The sequence below is a fragment of the Lycium barbarum genome, chromosome 3 (genome assembly GCF_019175385.1).
Source record: "Lycium barbarum isolate Lr01 chromosome 3, ASM1917538v2, whole genome shotgun sequence".
Classification (NCBI taxonomy): domain Eukaryota; kingdom Viridiplantae; phylum Streptophyta; class Magnoliopsida; order Solanales; family Solanaceae; genus Lycium; species Lycium barbarum.
The window spans coordinates 20,720,368-20,740,550 of NC_083339.1; the positions used below are offsets into that span (position 1 = coordinate 20,720,368).

Here is a 20,183-nt window from a genome sequence, read left to right on the forward strand (position 1 = left end):
TAATTTATAAGACATGTAGAAAATGATCATAATCTAAAAGGACTAAGTGATGCTAAAATAAGTACGGCTAATAAGTATTAATTACATGACTAGATATAAAAGAAAAAAATAAAATTAAGTTATGTATTTTCAGTTTCTAAACTAATATAATACTAAAGAATAGATTTCAACATTATTGTCATTTCAATGTTAGATATGAATTACTTTTGTTAGCATTAGAATTGATTTGATTTTTGTTGAGTTTTTTGAGTTACTAGTATCATTGGACTATAAAACTTATTGGTCCATTAAAATTTTTAATTCCAAGCTTGAAATAATATGTTAAAAGACAAAAAACTATGACAAAAGCTTAAGAAACATTTATAAATTACATTATAAATAAATATTTTTATGTATAAAATATGTTTGAAATTTTATAAATATAATGTCGGGATGGTTTGATTCGGATCGACTTTTTTTAGTTAAAACCAAACCAAACCAATAGTGTTCAGGTTTTTCTTTTTATCTCGATTTGATTCGGATTATCGGTTTGATGCAGTTTGTCGGTTTGCTCTATACACCCCTAATACTGGCATTAAAACTATGGAAGATGCTAGGTGCCATTTGGAACTCGAGGAAGAAAACCTCGAGTTGAACAAAGCTATTACAAGTGTGTGCGAGTTCTGGTCCACACCGTGGACTAAGGTCAAAAATGCGATCATAGTGGCTTCTCACAGAAGAAGGGGAGTCTTGGCGTAACTGGTAAAGTTGCTGCCATGTGACCAGGAGGGTCAAAAATGCGATCATAGTGGCTTCTCACAGAAGAAGGGGAGCCTTGGCGTAACTGGTAAAGTTGCTGCCATGTGACCAGGAGGTCACGGGTTCGAGCTGTGGAAACAGCCTCTTGCAGAAATGCAAGCTAAGGCTGCGTACAATAGACCCTTATGGTCCGGCCCTTCCCCTTAGTGCACCGGGCTGCCCTTAGTGGCTTCTCACAGAAGAAGGGGAACGGGCAAGTCACAAAGAAGACTAAGACTAATCAACAGGGAAATAAAGATGTTTAGTTCCAAAGCCAGCAGGCCACTTAACTGATGTTTATAAATAAAATTCATGGATAGAATAATTCTCGTGGAGCTAGCAGCAGTTTTAATCCATATTTACAGAAATTTTTGAGTTTTCAGAAGAATAATAGCGCCTACAGAGAGGCGATCAACATGTCTCCAAAATTTAACTTGCATTCATGTTAAGGCTTTCCCAGTTACCTTCTTGTAAGTGTACCATTTCGCAATCCAGAGATAGGCGACAAAGTTGATGAAGCTGAGGATTGCCAATAGCCAGTAAAAGTAGTCAAGGTGGCCTCTGTTCAAGTTATTCGTAATCCATCCAAGCTTTCCATGCCTTGTGGTCACGTTGGTCACAATTGTAACGATGAGTGTACTTAGGTAATTACCTAATGCGGTCGTAGTAAGACAGAGGGCTGAACACAAACTTCTCATGGCATCAGGAGCCTGGTCATAGAAGAACTCCATCTGACCGATGAATGTGAACACTTCCGCGCATCCTATCAAGAAGTATTGAGGCACTTGCCAGAAAATCGACATAGGAATGATCTTGAGGTCATAATAGCTATTCCTCCTTACATAGTCAAGCCGATAGACCTCCAGAACCCCGGCAGCAGCCATGGCAAATATCGAAATAACAAGACCGATACCCATCCTCTGCAGCTGAGTGAATCCTCGTTCGTGGCCTGTGAATAGGGGTGACAAAGTTATTCCATGAAGATATGACCCGCCCATTTGTTAGGTCAGCCATTTTGGCACGCCCAAATTCAACCTATTTAAAATCTGGGCTGATATGTAGCCCAAATTGATCCATGAGAAACCTTGTCAAAATATTAATAAAAAGACTTTTTGTTTATTGATATGTGTCATATGGCCACAACAAAGAAATTATTAGGTACTTTAACAACTTATAGAAAAACAAATAAAGAAACTAAAACTTAGTAAAAATTGGATGGGTCGAGTTATGACCCGTTTGTCAGCCCATTTCAGCCTAAATAACTTTTGACCCGCCCATTTGACACCCATACCTGTGAACTTCCGTGCCAAGGGAATGATGGCTAGGTCATAAATAGGTGCCCAGAAAATAACGCTGAGCGTGTCGAATATGGATAGACATGCTGATGGAATTGTGAAGTGAGGGCCAATGTGTTGGTCCATTTGGTTGCCTTGTAGAACAAACATGGTGCTCATCTGACTGTAGACACACGAAAACACGATACCAGTAGCCCACACGGGGAGTAGACGAATGATGGACTTGACCTCCTCGACTTGAGTCACAGTGCAGAGCCTCCACGGATTCACCGATCCATTGACTTTATCAGATCCAGTTTCCACAGCAGCCTTGTCAAAGAACCTGAGTTTCATTGTTGAAGTGGCCAATACATGCTGTAAATTAGTATACAATAGAGTTGCAACAATGGAGAATAAAACTGAGATTTTAATGCAACGAGAATATACACAAGGAAATGGCAAATAACCCGGTTTTGAAGCTTAAAGGACCAAGAAAAATGTTATGTCACTATATCTAAGAGCACATGATCCAGAAATAAACTTAAGTGTCGCGATATGTAATCAAAACTGAAAATTTTCAAAGATCCCCAGACAACATCGATTGTATTTTTGATCAAGCAAGTTCTAATCACCTAAAATCGACTACCATTGTGGAATATTAAAATGTCAAAACGCGATGGATAGAACAGAATAGCGACGCATAAGAGAAAATTGTAGAAAGCCCTATCCTTCTCTTCTGTATGGACTTTTTTGAGGATGAAAATGTTGCAACATTCACAGTTATGATGTAGAACTTTATATACTATTGCCGTTGTGCAAAAAAATTAAAATGCTGAAACCCAATGGATGGAATAGCATGCGGGTGAAGAATTGAATAATTTTAACCTAAACAGCCACCTATCTAACCGCTTAAACTAAAAATAGCCATGTATAATCAGTGTATAATCTATGTAACCAGGTAGAAAAAGTAAACAGTGAATCCGGCTGGCTATTTGTGTAAAGATCCCAAAGAATATTATACAAAGTCCTTCCCTTCTCTTTGCATGAAACTCTTTTAGGATGAAGTCTTGCAAGCCTTCACAATTATGAATGTAATAGTTCATGAACTATGTTTTCACTAACTTGTTAAAAAATTTACTTCAGAAAGGTTACAATGGGATTCACAGATACCTGAACTCTTCCGAGTGCTCAAGCTTGCGGCTTCCCTTGATGGTGGATTCCACATCAACGGTCTCATAAAGAAGAGACTCGTCACGAGGAGGTTTGACATTACATTTTCTGATAGATGCCACAAATACCTGCAATATGCGAGTCAACGGACTCCCTCCTGGGGGTTGGAGCCTGTATAGATGGGTACCTGAAAAGAAAAACACTAGTGCAATGGCCATAGCCACAGCTGGAACACCGAAACCCCAGTCCCAGCCCACGTTCATTTGTATCCACACTAAAACTGATGAAGCGATAAGAGCACCGACATTGATTGAGAGGTAAAACCAGTTAAAGAAAGAGCTCTTCTTTTTCTTTTCGTTTTCATCATTCTCATCAAATTGATCTGCCCCAAAGGAAGAGACACAAGGTTTGATGCCACCAGTTCCAAAGGCAATCAAGTAGATCGAAACAAAGAATGCTGTTTTCTGTGATGATGTCGGGTGGCAAGTACCGTTAATACAGGCTGGCTTTAGTCCAATTACAGAAGCGGACATTGTCAAGAGTGTCATTCCCTACATAAAGAAATAAGTTCATCAATTCCTCTGCCAAAATCAGCCTACGAGTTCTTGGAGATACTTACGTTACGTGCTTGAGTAGAAAACATCATTAGAACTTGTTATGTTTTGAATAAGTTTATCGAACCACTAATTGCTTTATAATTTTAGGACTATGTGTGTTCGAGAAAGCCAAAGCTGATAGGTCTTTGAAAATCTGAACAGCGAGACATAATCTCAGCCAGTGTTGTCAAAGGCGAGAAGCTGTAAAGAGCGATTCAGGTCTATTGGGGTTTAAGCGCAAAGCGCAATTTTAGTGTGGGCTTTAGTAAAAAAAGGTGCAATGAAGGGAAAAATTAACACACACACACACACACACACACACACAGATATATATATATATATATATATATATATATATATATAATATATCAAGAAAAAGATAAAAAGTTCATTCATAATGTTTTACTTAACAACTAAATTTATTTGACGATTATGTTTGTTGTTTAGTACCACTAGATTCAAGATAGAACTCATGGGCAATGAGGCACACGCCTTAGTGCTTTGCCTACACTGAAGCGTAGCTTAAGTGAGGTGAAGCACCCTCCCTAAGCTGGGTTTAAGCGTGCCTTAAATGAGACTTTGACAACATAGCCAGTGTGGTCCCACAAGTGTTAGTTTGGGGAGGATAGGGTGTACGCAGACCTTATCCATTTATGGGGTAGAGAGGTTGTTTCTGATAGACCCTTGGCTCAAGAAAAACGGTCTTCAGAACAGGTTTGAAGAAAGCAAAAGTACTAAACAACCTTTGACAACACTGATCTCAACAATATAGAAAATGCAATCTGAAGCTAAAGGATACGCAGATTGTTGTTATTCTAATCCGAAAGCCAACGGGAAACCACAGCATTCTAAGTACCGACGTGTGGTTTCCATATTCAAAGAACACGATAAGATAAAAAAGCTACTTCTTACTTACAATGATATAAAGGAGTGAGAAACTAGCAATTGTCCAGTATCGCCCTAGATAGGAATCAGCCAAGAATGCTCCAATCAATGGTGTGACATAGCAAGTACCTGACCAATTTGTTACACTTCTTGCAGCAGCAGCATTGCCTAGATTGAGCCTTTGCTGCATATAGTTCACCAAATTTGTACTCATCCCATAGTATGCCAATCGCTCACATCCTTCATCCCCTGTAAATTCAACCTTACCATGTCAAGGACATTATTCTATTATAACTATAAGTGAATTATACACAACTACTTTTGTGTATTAAGTGAAAAATCGCACCAAGGATGAAGAGGCAGGCCTTCCAGGTTCCGGTTTTCTTCTTGTTCGCAGGTTTTTTATAGATGTCCATAGTCCCATCCTTCGTGTAGTCATCATCGCTTTCCATTCTAGCTTCTCCCATAATGTCAACCAGACCAAATTAATGTGACAGCCTAAGGCCAAACAACCAGACAAACACATAAGACACCTCTATTACATATTGGATATTAAAATCTAAACACTAGCAACATTTATGGGCTTAAAATTATAAAAAGGGAATGCTAGTAGATAAATTATTCCAAGATCAAGACGTACGAGATAAATAAAGGGTACCGATTGGCCAAAGTGGACTGACAACACTTGTAGGAAGAACTCTAGCAAAACTAGCAAAAAAAAAATAAAAAAAAATTAAGTCTCAATTGTTTGTTGCATCTACAATGATATTCGTGCAGGCAAAATACTTAGGAAACTGAAAAAGATTAATGCCCATAATATCCAGAGTCAGTGAATCATGTTGTTGTAGCACATTAGATGTTGGAGCAAAAATAGAATAGAAAGAAAAATTAACTTCCTATACACGGACAGTTAAAGAACTTTTAAGCTATCGGGTTACCTAAAACTACGCGTAATTCTCCATAAAAAGTGATACCGATAAGGCGGTAACTTGAGAAATAAGGCAGATTATCTGTTTCAACATGTTAATACGGTGAACTGTAAAATCCTTTATGTTGTCGGTGTACATATCTTAATTTTTTATTTTTTTTTGGAAGGTAAAATCACTGAAAACTGTGAATTGTCATAATACAGAACAAGGACAGTTGCTATAGAGGGTCTAGAGCAGAAAAAAGACAACTCGATGTACGAAGCATCCCGTGTTCACGCAGGATGATAAAGCAGACAGAAATAGTTTGATTCTTTAAACAAGCAGCTTTTGGTTTCTTTTTTACCATCCTAATTCTGTTGTACGCTTTGAAAAATATTTCTTAATTAATTATTAATTTAGCAAAAATAAGTTCTAAATCTATTCCGGGAAAGGAGGGTGTGTGATGTAGACAACCTACTCTAACTCAAGCATCAGTGGTTGATTTTACGAAATGGAGATCCATTAAAGCAACTCCATTAACAAAATTGAGATAATCAGAACAGGAAAAACCATATACAGTTAGACCTCTCTATAACAACATCTATATATAACAGCACCTCTCTATAACAGTCAGGTTTTTTTGGAACCGATTTTTTATATTATATTTTACTTCTTTATAACAGCATTTTACCTATAACAGCAACATCCACTTTTATAACAGTTCGCTCTTTGTAAAATTACCTCCCATATAACAACTATCTTCTTTTTTTGTAATGTAATAATTAACCATCTTTATAAAAATAGAATATCCATGATTACCAATAATAAGTGTTGAGATTTGACCAAATATTTGATCCTTTAATACACTATTTATGACAAAGAATATCATATGAATATATTTTTTTTCCATCATTAAAAGATTTTTTTTCGTTATACAAAGTGTGATTAAGCTTAGAATTTGATAAATAAAAACGAAAATTTTGATTGTATGCATCTTTTTTTCGTATAACAACGAAATATTATTTTTTATGGCAATGCTGTTATACGTGTGTAACATCCATTCTCTAACAATAAAAAAATTTCGGACCCGACGATGCTGTTATATAGAGATTTGACTATATATATATATAGACACACAACAATAACATACTCAGTGTAATCAAACAAGTGAGGTCTGGGAAGGGTGGAGTGTACTCAGACCTTACTCCTACCTTGGGCTCAACAACTCAAAATAAAACAAGACAAAGAAGGTCAGACAAGAATTTACGAAAGTAAAGAAGTCACGGCAAATATATATAGATATAATCACGGTTAAATTAGACACATTGAAAGTAAAGGAGTAAAACAAAGAAAGCTATATGCACACTCTATATATCATCTACAGAAAACGACTACATATGTTAATGTCAGAAACAAAAAACAGATTAAAAAAAGTTTTCCAATCATTGTCATCATAGATATGTTAAAGATGAAAAGTACCTCAATAAAGAGAGAAAAAGGAATTGGAAGCTTTTGTGTTGTGGGGGTTTGAGAGAGGCGGCTGAGGAAAATAAAGATGAAAATTTGGCAGTTTGCAATTCCTAGAGTTGAGGAAGTAGAGAATATAAGGGTGGTACAGATCAGATTAAATACGTGATTAAATATATACTGTGTTTCGTTGACGGTAAAATTTGTCTTGAGATATATTTATACTGTCAGCCAACAAAATATAAATTTAATCATAGGCTTAATCTTGATATATTCACCTTATCCGTGTACCAAACTACCCATAAATATTTGTTGGAGCAAAAAGGATTTACTATCCAAAATTGTACTTAACTATACTGTATTATTTTTCTAGTAATATATGTATGTATAAATCAAAATCAAGATCTTAAGTCAGTGAAATCGCCCGAATCATTATCCCTTTATGCCGCTGGACATTTGCAAAAATAAAAAAAAAATCAGTGTCACCATTTAAGTTTTAATTCCGCTAAGAACAGTTTTACTAGAAGAAGTTCACGATTAGAATTACGTAGTAAAATTTTGACAAATCGTGGGGATATCAAATTTGTTGGGGTATATACCATTAACCATGCGTTTAGATACCATATATTCTAACAATTGTCGTGGTTAAAAGTCTAAGAGGGAGATTGTTGGGATATATACTATTAATCATGTGTTTGGATATAGTATTTTATTATAGAACAATTATTTATTGGAATAATACATAAAAAATCCCCCAACGTATAGCCAGATTAATTATGACGCACCCAACCTTTGCGGGCGACCTATTACCCCCCAGTCTTAATTTTTCAGTATTTTAGTACCATTTTCTGACTGACGTCATTGACACGTCACTGACACATCACTGACACATCACTGTCAGTGACTCGCCATAATTGTTTTTTGCCACGTCAGTCGAAAATGGTACTAAAATACTGAAAAATTAAGACTGGGGGTAATAGGTCGCCCGCAAAGGTTGAGTGCGTCATAATTAATCTGGCTATACGTTGGGTTTTTTTTTTTTTATGTATTTACCCTTATTTATTCATTGTTTATTAAAAAGTTAAATAGATCATGTACTAGTTTACTTATATAGTAAATGATTTAGTGTATAGAGTTTAGCTTATACACGGAAGACTAAATCGTCGGTTCTTATAAGTATAAAATTTATGTTCTCAATCTAAGATGAAAATTGGACAAAGCCATCGGTATGATTGTAGCCCAAAATTAATATAATGTATCTTCATTATGGGAATGGTATAGTTCCGTCTTCTTGTGCTAGTACATTTTGTATGTATTGAACGGACCAAGTAGAGATAAGTGTTTTTGTACTGAACATGTAAAACAAATTCTCTAGTTCATTAAATGTACTTATACTCTTAATCTTGATATAATTATTATGATCAATGTGATTTGTTCATTATTTTGATTTATTAAAAGATACGACTCAATTGCGACTCAATAGAATTCATGTCTCGACTTTGAGATTGATGATACCCCTTTAAGAATGCTTATAAGTCTCGTGTGAAAACCGTGCAAGTGGATTTTGTATCCGTCACATGATATAAGTTAAGCGGATATAAAGGATTCAATTAGTCAATGAATTAAATTGTCAGTAATTTAATTTAATTGATTAGTATCTGTAATCAATCTTAACATGGGGAGTTAAATAAGTTTTAATGTATGATTTCAAAATTGAACTGAGGAGTGCAGTTACTATTTTTTAGCGGAATAATTCGTAATTTATTATGGTAGGATTAATTCAGATATTTTGAATTAATTCCATAATAGGAAGCATCGTTAATTAAATTTCGCGGTCCCTGCTGTGCCCGAATAATAAAGAATTAAATGGAATATTATTTCTTGGTGGAAAATAAAGACCCAATATGTTTTGGAAAAAGGGGAAACCCCTAAAACCTATAGTTATAAAATAGGGATATTATTCCATAAGGGGGCTAAGGGTTTTAGAAGTTTCTTCAACTTTTCCATAGAAATTCGCCCACACGAATTTCACAAATTCTGGTATTATTCGGGTTACACTGGAACTGAAGGAGGACGATATCGTGGATGAAGATTCGATTCTTGGTCGCGGTCACGCTTCAAGAGATAAGTATCAATTTTATGTTTGATCAATATCTTTGATTATGTGTTATTGATATTACATGCAAGTTCGATCCTGGCTATTTGTTTCCCTTGTTTATGTCTATATTCTATCAATTGGCATCAAGAGCCTGCTTACATCCAAATAGATAATCTAAATAATATATATATGTTCGATTATATGTATGAGTCGTGATTCACATGGTGTGAAACGAATCAATTTGCCCTCGAAGCTATGTCGCCGTAGCTGTTTTGGGCGAATTTGATGTTTGACAAGGGAATTCTGTAAAAGGTGTTTTTGTTGGCATCGGGTTTTAAGTCACGAATGACAGCCATTTTTAATGCTTCATGATTCTGTAAAATTTGATCAAGGGTTCGAAAAGAGGACTAAGGTCGGCGGCGGCGTGGTTTAGGCGTGGATTAACACCTAGGTCCTTGGGAAAACCCACTACCGTCTTTCCTAGTAATTCTTTTTGATATGGCTTAACTATGATTGGTCCAGCCTATTTTTTTTTTAAAAGGAAAGGGATGAAACAAAATAAAAACAAGGAGGGAATATGTAGGTTGACAGGTGGATCAAGTGAATTTTGCTCACTGGTATTCGATAAAAGGTATCCTTAAGCCTTGTGTTTCATATTTCCTTTTGGTTGATAGTGAGTATTATTTTAGGTTAGCATCATTACTTGAAATATTTGATGGACCTTGTCTTACTGAATTTTGTTTGATTAAGAGCTGGACCATGGTCTTAACAGGTTATAATTAGACGAGCAATTTTTTTTTTCTTATTTTCTCGTTCATGTATATAATATTATATAAATTAAGAATTTTATGATTAATAAATAGTTTTTATTGAAATGGTCTATTTCTATGAAATCATTGAAAATTCTTAAAGTATTATACATGTGAGATTATATCAATACATGGATTGAGATTTTTTTGATTAATAAATAGGAACCATTTAAATGGTTTATTTATTTGAGTCATTGAAACATTCTCAATGTATTGTGAAAATTATTCTTGAATAAGTGTATACTAGTTGTGGTGTTTTATCCATCGATACAAAATTTATCTTTTGTTACTAGTAGCACTTAATTAATTCATGAGAAGAGATATCGAAGTTTTCACCCGAAAGGCAGAAACGGAATATCTTGATTCTCAGGTGTATTAATTGTGAGGACAATTTGTTGTATTTAGGTGTTGTGTGTCTTGCCCAGAAGAAGGGACACAATGTATGCCTTGAGCATGGGATAATTATAAAAGGAGAATAGAAACCTAAATCAGATTATTTAATCCTTAGTTATGCCTAAAACAGTTATTTTGACGAATTTGGTTAGTTGTGGGGATCAAGAATTTCATGAACTCTTATTGACCTGAAATTTGGTGTGTTCATTGGAAACGTCCAGTAAGAAATAATCTTTGAGGCTGTTTAGATGGGTTTTATGTTGTTCTTTCGGATTAAAACGAGTATGAAAAACTACTTTTTATGTCAGTTTTATTAATGTTAAATCTGGAACATGATTACATATGATGTTTAACATGAATTGATATGTGATAATTAAGGATATAGATCATATTTTTCCTTCTTGAATCACCTGAATAAGTTATTTTTTGAATTTGGTCATAGATTTAGAGATCTGTAATTCTACGAACTCTAATTGATTTGAATTCTGTTTATCGGAAATAACCCACTAAGCAATAGTCACTGCTTTGCGGTGAATCATGTCATTTTTCGGTGATTTGGGATTGTTTAGATGGTGTTTTGGGCAATTTTTGTTTTATGAAAAAAAATTTTTTAGGAAAATTTACTTGGCTATGATTTAATGGTGATAGAGATTCTTCCTTATGGTTTTCATGACTAAATACTAGTGAAATAATAAATTTATGTGTTGACTTTAGGTCTTCCTCTCCATCGGATAGATTTATTATGGGTTGTCACTAGGTATATTCACTAGTTATTGATAACTTGTATTAACTCTCCATCTGAGTTACATGTTGGGTCAATGAAACTAGAGATAATAATAATGGTATTCACTTAGCTTAAATTAGCAGCATACTCTTCGTTTGAGTTAGCTCTGGTTTTAAATTTATAGAGTGAATATCTGGCATCACATATATATGTTGCATGAATTGTTCTTTTATATTGAAATTTGTTGTTCAAGATGCATGGATATCTATGTGGTGTGTTTTGAATTTTACATTCAATGATTACATAAACATGCTAATTTCTAGAAAGCAACACTGAGATTATGTAAACATATTTTAAAATTTTATTCGTTGTTCTTGATTCATGTATATTAGTAGGCTAATGATGATATGTGATGAGAACTACCGAACAAATGTATATGTTTTTTTAATTCTGTTTTGGCTGGAAAAAAAAAATCTCTTTCCAAATTGGTCATGGTTTCGGAATTTTGATTTTTGACGAACTCCAATTGATTCGAAATTTGGTAGGTTCATCGGAAACAACCCACTGAGAAATACTCACGAGTTTTGCTCATGAACTTGGCCCTTTTTGGCCATTCGGGGTCGTTTAGATGGGTTTTTTTTGGTCGTTTTGCTGTTTATTAGAAATTTTTTATTAAATAAAAATTTCATTTCTTCAAATAGTGGTGGTAGGGTTCATTTTCTATGGTCTCCATTGTATATAACAGTGATATAATGAGTTTATATGTTGACGTAGGTGTTCTTCCCCATCGGATAGATTCACTATGGTAAATTACTGTGCTTCAGTCCCTAGTTAATTGATAGCTTGTCTTGACTCTCCAACTGAGTTACACATTAGTTCAATGGAACTAGGGTTTATTAAAAGTGATATTTACCTAACTTAAATAAGCAGTTTACTCTCCATCTGAGTTGACCCTTTTTAATTTATGGGGTGAATTATCTGGCATGACTCATATAGTTTGCATGAATAGTTAAGTTTCCCTATCGAATCTAGCTATTCAGTATGCATGGTTGTATGTGTGATGTGTGTTTTGAATTTTACTATTCTTACTACATAACTAATGATCTATTTAATGATTATATCTCAAATTCTCAATAGACTTTATCCAGCCCACTTATTACTAGTCAAGAATTCTTCTGATAGAGATAAGAGGTTAATTAAAGAATGTATTATATGTAACTCCTGTTAGAAAGAATTTATTTTCAGTTTCTAACCAAACAAGAGATGGATAGTTAGTTTATTTTTCCTGTAACTCTTGTGTTATTGAGTTTGATAAACATTTTATCTCTTGTGGTACATTGATGTGTGGACACTTTAAATTAATATCTCTTCTGAACTGAAGGGAAAATACATAAATACCTCCCCCCCCAAACATATGCTCGGATTAATTATGACGCACCCAACCTTTGCGGGTGACCTATTACCCCCCTGGACTTATTTTTTCTGTATTTTTGTACCCTTTTTCGGCTGACGTGGCACAAACAAACTTTGATGCCAAGTTGCACAGTGGACTTTCCTCCACATTGGCGCCACGTCAGTGCCACGTCGTCTTCTTCTTCTTCTTCTTCTTCATTTCAAGAAATCAATCAACCCATTTTCCTTCGTTAACACACACACATTCAATTTCATCATTAATCATAAAAAGTTTATTTTCAAGAAATCAACCAACCCATATTCTTCCTCCATTAACACACACACATTCAATTTCATCATCAATCATAAATATCTTTTCAAGAAATCAGCCAACCCATTTTTTTTCCTGCATTAACACACACACATTCAACCCATTTTCTTGCTCCATTAACACACACATTGAAGGGCATCTAGTCCATTTGAAGGGCAGTTCGTGCAATTTCTTTTGGTTTGTTTTGTTTCTGGACCCAATTATAAAGTAGTGGAAGGAATAAGAGAATCGAAAGTTAAATTTCGATCTTGCACCTCATGGCAATTGTAACATTTTGCATTATAGATGGTCCATACAGCATGGTTCCTTTGTTTTCTCCATTTTTTTTTCTTTCTGTAACCCAAGAGTAAAAGAGTAGAAGAAAGATTTTTTTTTTTTTTAGAATTTGAATTCGGGACCTCTAATTAAATATCACGACCCGTGGTGGTTGAATATTGCACTTGAGTCGGAGATCGAACAAGTTTAGTTTTTGTTTGTGGCAATCACATTTAGAAATTTTAATAATAACATATTAATAATATGGATTACAATTCTCAACTGAGTATTTATTTTTTATTTTTTATTTCAATCCATGGATGTGTAAGTCTTATTGCGAAACCTATCCTAAATATTGAGCAGTTCTTTTGCTAAATTGAATTTAGTATAAAATAATTAACAATTTGGAAAAAGAAGAAGTTATTTTATTTCTTTCAAATCTCCCTTACTTGCTCAAATAAATGAAATTTAAGAGAAATATTCTTGTGATTGAGACTATTAATGTATTTTCTTAAGGTGTGCAATAATACAATCAATATGGACTGGGAAAGTATGGCAGTTATGGAGCAACACTACAAGAAAAAGGAATTTATAATAGAATTTGTATGTCGTTAAATAGAAAAAGTTCATCGCTAATCCTATTAGTGATAAATTATCAAGCTTTAATTGAAAGGAAAAAAAATGGGTTGGTTGATTTCTTGAAAAGATATTTATGATTGATGATGAAATTGAATGTGTGTGTGTTAATAGAGGAAGAAAATGGGTTGAATGTGTGTGTGTGTTAATGGAGGAAGAATATGGGTTGGTTGATTTCTTGAAAATAAGCTTTTTATGATTGATGATGAAATTGAATGTGTGTGTGTTAATGGCGGAAAATGGGTTGATTGATTTCTTGAAATGAAGAAGAAGAAGAAGAAGAAGAAGAAGAAGAAGAAGAAGACGTGGCAGTGACGTGGCACTGATGTGGCGCCAATGTGGCGGAGAGTCACACTCTCCATTATGCAACTGGGCATCAAAGTTTGATTATGCCACGTCAGCCGAAAAATCGTACAAAAGTACAAAAAATATATGGCCAGGGGGTAATAGGTCGCCTGCAAAGGTTGGGTGCGTCATAATTAATCCGAGTATACGTTGGGGGGTGTTTATGTATTTTCCCCTGAACTGAATAATGTTAATCTGTCCCATAAGAATTTTTTTTTCTTTCGGGAATCGAATGAGCTTATCTGTTGGCACTTGTATCTAGGTCATTTTAATCTGGATGATAACAGCATCGTCAGGTCATTTTAATCCGGATGTTGGTCAAAGGATGAACTTTTAATGTTCATTGAAAGTGGATGCACTACCATCTTGTGAGTCCTACTTAGAAGGCAAAATGACTAAGAGACCTTTTATCTTAAAAAGAAATAAAGTTAATGATAAGTTAAGCCAATCCATTCTGATTTGTGTGGTACAATGAACTTCAAGGCAAGAGGTGATTTTGAGTATTCTGTGACATTCATAGAGATTACTCATGGTATGAATATATTTATTTGATGCTCTGTAGGTCCGAATGTTTTGAAAATTTCAAGGTATTTAAGGCGAAAATGAAAAGCTTCAGGGAAAATACATTAAGTCACTGCGATTTGATCGTAGTGGCGAGTACCTCTTTGTAGAGTTCATTAGTTACTTATTAGATAGAGGGATTGCATTTTCAATTGTCTACACCAAGTATTCTACAATAGATAGGTGTGGAAGAGAAAAGAAATATGACTCTTTTGAAAGTGGTAAGATTAATGATTGGCTTATTTATATTTGCTTTTTCATTTTGGAATATATCTTAGAAACTGCGAATTACATTCTTAATTTAATTCCCTCTAAGTTAGTACCTTTGATACCCATAGAACAGTGGATTGGATGTAAGCCAAATCTGCAACATGTTCGGATATGAGGTTGTCTAGCACATGTGTTCAAAGGGAAAAGAGATAAGTGGGAATCAAGAACGGATGTACGCATGTTTATTAGATATCCAAAGGGAACGAAAGGAGGTTTATTTACTGTCCTAAAAGAAAATAAAGTAATTGTTAATACAATTGCTAGATTTTTAGAAAAGCACTATTTAATAAACCAAGTTCTTAGATGTAAACTTGTTTTATAGGAACTGAGCAAAGAAATAACAAATGAGTCATCTAAAATTCAGAAGTTCAAGAACATCTAACCAACAAGTCAGGATTGACGTTCCATTGCATTTAAATAGTGGGAGAAACGTTAATAGGCGTAAGGAAATTCACTATGTATAAGTAGTGGGAGTGATGTTGAGCAAATAACACTATATGAAGTCGTTAATATTTCAATACCGAAAGGCTATGAAGATAATATTAAGACTCAGGAATATGATAGTGTGACTATAATAGTAGTAGTACTTAGTCGTAGTGGGAGAACATAATCAAGATCGGTTCGGTGTATACTCTTGGGAGAGTCTCATGATAGGATCCTGAAAAGAGATACATTTTTTTGGGAGAGTTTCATGATAGGATCCCTGAAGATCTTAATACAGAACCGGCCAGTTACGACGACGCACTACTAAGACTTTTGGTAGTCATGCAAAAAGAATACATATGAAAGTTGTCGATGCATGGTTAAAAGTCTAGAGTGGGAGATTGTCGAGGTATATGCCATTAACCATGCGTTTAGATATGATATATTCTAACAATTGTCGTAGTTAAAAATCTAAGAGGGAGATTGTTGGGATATATACTATTAACCATGTGTTTGGATATAGTATTTATTATAGAACAATTATTTATTCATTGTTTATTAAAAAGTTAAATAGATCATGTACTAGTATGTGTGTCCTTTACTTATATAGTACATGATTTAATGTATAGAGTTTAGCTTATACACGGAAGATTAAATCGTCGGTTCTTATAAGTATAAAATTTATGTTCACAATCTAAGATGAAAATTGGACAAAGCCATCGGTATGATTGTAGCCCAAGATTAATATAATGTATCTTCATTATAGGAATGGTATAATTCCATCTTCTTGTGCTAGTACATTTTGTATGTATTGAACAGACCAAGTAGAGATAAGTGTTTTTGTACTGAACATGTAAAACAAATTGTCTAGTTCATTAAATGTACTTATACTCTTAATCTTGATATAATTATTATGATCAATGTGATTTGTTCATTATTTTGATTTATTAAAAGGTACGACTCAATTGCGGGTCTATGTATTCCTGGTAAATTGGATAATGACAAATTATATTTGTGAAATAATAATTAGTTGATAGAATCCATGTCTCGACTTTGAGATTGATGATACCCCTTTATGAATGCTTATAAGTCTCGTGTGAAAATCCTGCAGGTGGATTTTGTATCCGTCACATGATATAAGTTAAGCGGAAATATAAAGGATTCAATTAGTCAATGAATTAAATTTTCAGTAATTTAATTTAATTTATTGGTATCTGTAATTAATCTTAACATGGGGAATTAAATAAGTTTTAATGTATGATTTCGAAATTGAACTGAGGAGTGCAGTTACGATTTTTTAGTGGAATAATTCGTAATTTATTATGGTAGGATTAATTCAGTTATTTCGAATTAATTCCATAATAGGAAGCCTCGTTAATTAAATTTTGTGGTCCCTGCTGTGCCCGAAAAATAAAGAATTAAATGGAATATTATTTCTTGGTGGAAAATAAAGACCGAACAGGTTTTGGAAAAAGGGGAAAACCCTAAAACCTATAGTTATAAAATAGGGGTCTTACTCCATAAGGAGGCTAAGGGTTTTAGAAGTTTCTTCAACTTTTCCATAGAAATTCGCCCACACGAATTTCACAAATTCTGGTATTATTCGGGTTACGCAGCAGAAGACTGTGGAACTGAAGGATGACGATCTCTTAGATGGTGTGTGTTCGTGGTTGAAGATTCGATTCTTGGTCGCGGTCACACTTCAAGAGATAAGTATCAATTTTATGTTTGATCAATATCTTTGATTATGTGTTGTCTATATTACATGCAAGTTCGATCCTGATTATTTGCTTCCGCTGTTTATGCCTGTATTCCATCAAAATTGATGGATAAAACTTGTCTTGTGAAATAATCGCTAGAATTTCTGGCTAAATCCTTGATGAATGGTAAAATATTTGTCTACATATCTTGGCAAATTTCAAATTGATGGCAAAAGTTATCTTGTCACAATTCTGAGGGATTATTAGAATTTGTGGTCAAATTCTGATAGATTGTCAGAATTATGACCATAAATCCAAACTCGCTCGAAGTGACTACAAAATCCTGACCGGCCGCCGTAACTTGTTGCGTAAAAATTTTACCAATACATTTTTTGCTTCAAATTGATCTAAATCAACTACAAATGACTCCAAATTTAATAAATAGCTTTCTAATAACAGTTTAAATAATTTTTCATGGTGAGATTCAACGTAAATCTTAAAAAATCAATTGGCCCACCTCATCTTCTTCAACAAGCTTTTTCAAGCTCAACCAAAACCAACAATTGTTGTTTTTAATTTTTTTTTAACTAAATCGATCAAAATCATTAAGGATAGACAATGTACGCTCAATGGAAATTGCCCACTCACCTCCCATCACAAGAAGGAGAGAGAAGGATTAGATGAATTTTAACTAAAGTCTGAAATTGCTAATTTGATGTAGTTATAGATTTTTACCTGTAAATTTAATTTTCATTTTTGTGTCAAAAGTAATACTCCTTCCTTCCCATTTTATATGATATTATATTTGTTTGGGTATGAACATTAAGAAAACAAGACTTTTGAAACTTGTGGTTTAAAATAAGTCATTTATATTTATATGACTATAAATCATCTCTTAACCGTAAAATAAAAAATAAAAAAATAAAATTATTTTTAAATATAAAAAAGCAAGTTTTTGGGACAATTTTTTTTTTTTAAAAAGCATATAACTATATTGACCAAAAGTGTACTCAAATAGTTGCTAACTTCAATTGTTGAAAGTGAAAGAGCAAAACAAGCTAACCGCATTAAATTGACGGGTCAAACTAAATTTGAATGGTTAAAATAAGGTTAAATAAATACATGGGCGGGTTAATTCGGTCCTCTTGTTGATCGTTCATTCTTGCCGCTTTTTCACTCACTCGCTTGAGTCAAACTTAATCCAAATGTTACTTCGGTTGAGACGAACTGGGTCAACATGAACTAAATAAAGAATCATAATCTAACCGCCCAACTCTAATCAAGTTTAATTTATTTTATTGTTTTCTTATAATTTGTTTAATTACCAAATAAAATTAGCACATTTTTTTTTTGATTATGGCTTTTTTTGTTTCCTACGCGGTATGTGATATTCATATTGAGGCCTGCACTAATCATGATTTGTGATGGAAGCACTCTCTTCAATATTTTGCATACTTGGACGGAGGAACTATACCCATCCCACCACAACTCTTAATAATTTTTTATGGCTTTATTTTTCTTATAAAACAAAGAAAAGTTTTTTTTCTTTGTGAATTAATTTGAGCTACATATTTAATTCAAATATGTTCAACTTTTAAATAGTATGTGCCCGGAATGACCCACATGACTAATTTTACCACTCATAAGCAAACATAAACTTGTTATAGCATCAGGTGCTTGCTCATAGAAGAACTCCAAATGTCCAATGAAGGTTTTTACCTCAGCAGAACCTATTTGAGGTTTTGCCAGAAGATAGACAGGTTCATTACTATCTTAGGAGGGATAACTATTATGATCAGGGGCGAAGCTAACCTTCCGTCTAGGGGTTCGGCAGAATTTACCCCTTGGCGCAAATTTAAATTGTATTTATGTTAAAAATTCACTTAATAAGTATAAATAATTTGGCAAAAATCTAATAATTCTTTTTGCTAGAATCTAAAACCCTTAAGTTCAAAATTCTAGTTTCGCCTCTGATTATGATCTTCAACCAATTCTATATCCATCTCCTAGCAAATACTCCAAATACTTTTTGTTGGTTGCGGCGAGGTTTTCACATTCATTGCTCGATTGGAGTATGATTGTAGTGGCTGACCAAAGCATTACATAAAAGATTCAAAAACTTCAATTCTACTCGCTAAAGCAATTTTTAAACTATCTTTACAACTATAATTAAAAGAAATTCTTATGTCAAGCGGATCCAAAAACTTCTATATAAAGAATACAATAATTTTACCTTATTTGTGCATGCAGTACAACTTTTCAATGGAGAGAATTCAATTGATCCCTTCACTAGTTGTCGCTCCACCACTGGCTATGAGAAGTTTGTATTCAACACTCTTGTCTTACAATTACCCAAGGGGAAGCTTTGAAGTGAAGAGCACGTTATATTATAGTGTACTTAATTCTGGTTTATCTTCACAATCTTTGTGTTTGACTCGTAATTGGTTGAAATGTAGTGTGAGCATTTATATAATTATATATCTTTATTTATTGTACTCAACTCCAGACCCCATATTGTGGGATTCACTGGGTATGTTGTTGTTGTTGTTGTTTATTTATTGTACTTAACTATATTTGGCAAAAATATAGAGTGTGAACATTAGTCTTTTATTGTACTTAACTAAATTACAATTGGCAGAAAGAAAGAGTGTGAACATTTATCATTTATTTTACTTGTAGATATATATATCCAAATCCAAATTTTAAGTTAGTGGAAATAGACTAAATCATTGATATTCCTTACAACAATTGGTACTAGTTATTTGAAAAATAATGGCTTAATACATCGACAATGCTTAAACTTGTTTATAAATTTCATTTAGACACCCCTCGAATTACAACTCATTCTAGTTGAGCAACTAAGCACATGCCAAAGTGTTCCTATTAAACATTTTTGGTACAAAGTTTGAAAAAACTTTTGTGCACGTTTTCAAGTGTTAATTACATAAATAAGTTAACCACTTAAAGTATGTTGCTTCTATTAATTATACACATAAGCCTCAATAAGTCGTAAAACCTCAAGTATGTTTCAATTGAGGCTGATGTGTATAGTTAACGGAGATGAAATATTTTATGCGGTTAACTTAACTACCTAATTGACGCTTGAGAACACATTTAGAAGATTGTTCAAAAATATGAGCCACAAGTATTAATAGGAAGGCTTTATTAC

General features: G+C 33.7%; 1 protein-coding gene across 3 annotated transcripts; it reads right to left on the reverse strand.

The window, feature by feature from the left end:
* Window positions 1–1,018: 1,018 nt before the first annotated feature.
* On the reverse strand, window positions 1,019–19,448 carry LOC132630704 (protein NRT1/ PTR FAMILY 8.1-like). Of its 3 annotated transcripts, XM_060346267.1 has the most exons (7): window positions 7,090–7,273; window positions 5,343–5,410; window positions 5,049–5,200; window positions 4,734–4,951; window positions 3,222–3,772; window positions 2,069–2,394; window positions 1,019–1,726 (listed from the first exon to the last, which is right to left on the reverse strand). In XM_060346267.1, exons 3-7 carry the CDS (start codon window positions 5,167–5,169, stop codon window positions 1,218–1,220), a joined length of 1,725 nt encoding a protein of 574 aa, XP_060202250.1. In that variant the 5' UTR covers window positions 5,170–5,200; window positions 5,343–5,410; window positions 7,090–7,273; the 3' UTR covers window positions 1,019–1,217. The 3 variants fall into 3 exon arrangements, with proteins under 3 accessions (XP_060202250.1, XP_060202251.1, XP_060202249.1); XM_060346268.1 differs by lacking the exons at window positions 5,343–5,410; window positions 7,090–7,273 and adding an exon at window positions 19,248–19,448; XM_060346266.1 differs by lacking the exon at window positions 5,343–5,410 and having other exon boundaries at window positions 7,090–7,272.
* Window positions 19,449–20,183: the final 735 nt, after the last annotated feature.

What these genes read in the sequence shown, in the direction of transcription:
- LOC132630704 (XM_060346268.1), bottom strand. Translation starts at nt 5,169, where the DNA reads ATGGGAGAAGCTAGAATGGAAAGCGATGATGACTACACGAAGGATGGG. An exon ending in GAGCACTCGGAAGAGTTCAG is followed by an intron (nt 2,395 to 3,221) that starts GTATCTGTGAAT and finishes AATGAAACTCAG; the next exon opens with GTTCTTTGACAAGGCTGCTG. An exon ending in CTTGGCACGGAAGTTCACAG is followed by an intron (nt 1,727 to 2,068) that starts GTATGGGTGTCA and finishes CCCTATTCACAG; the next exon opens with GCCACGAACGAGGATTCACT.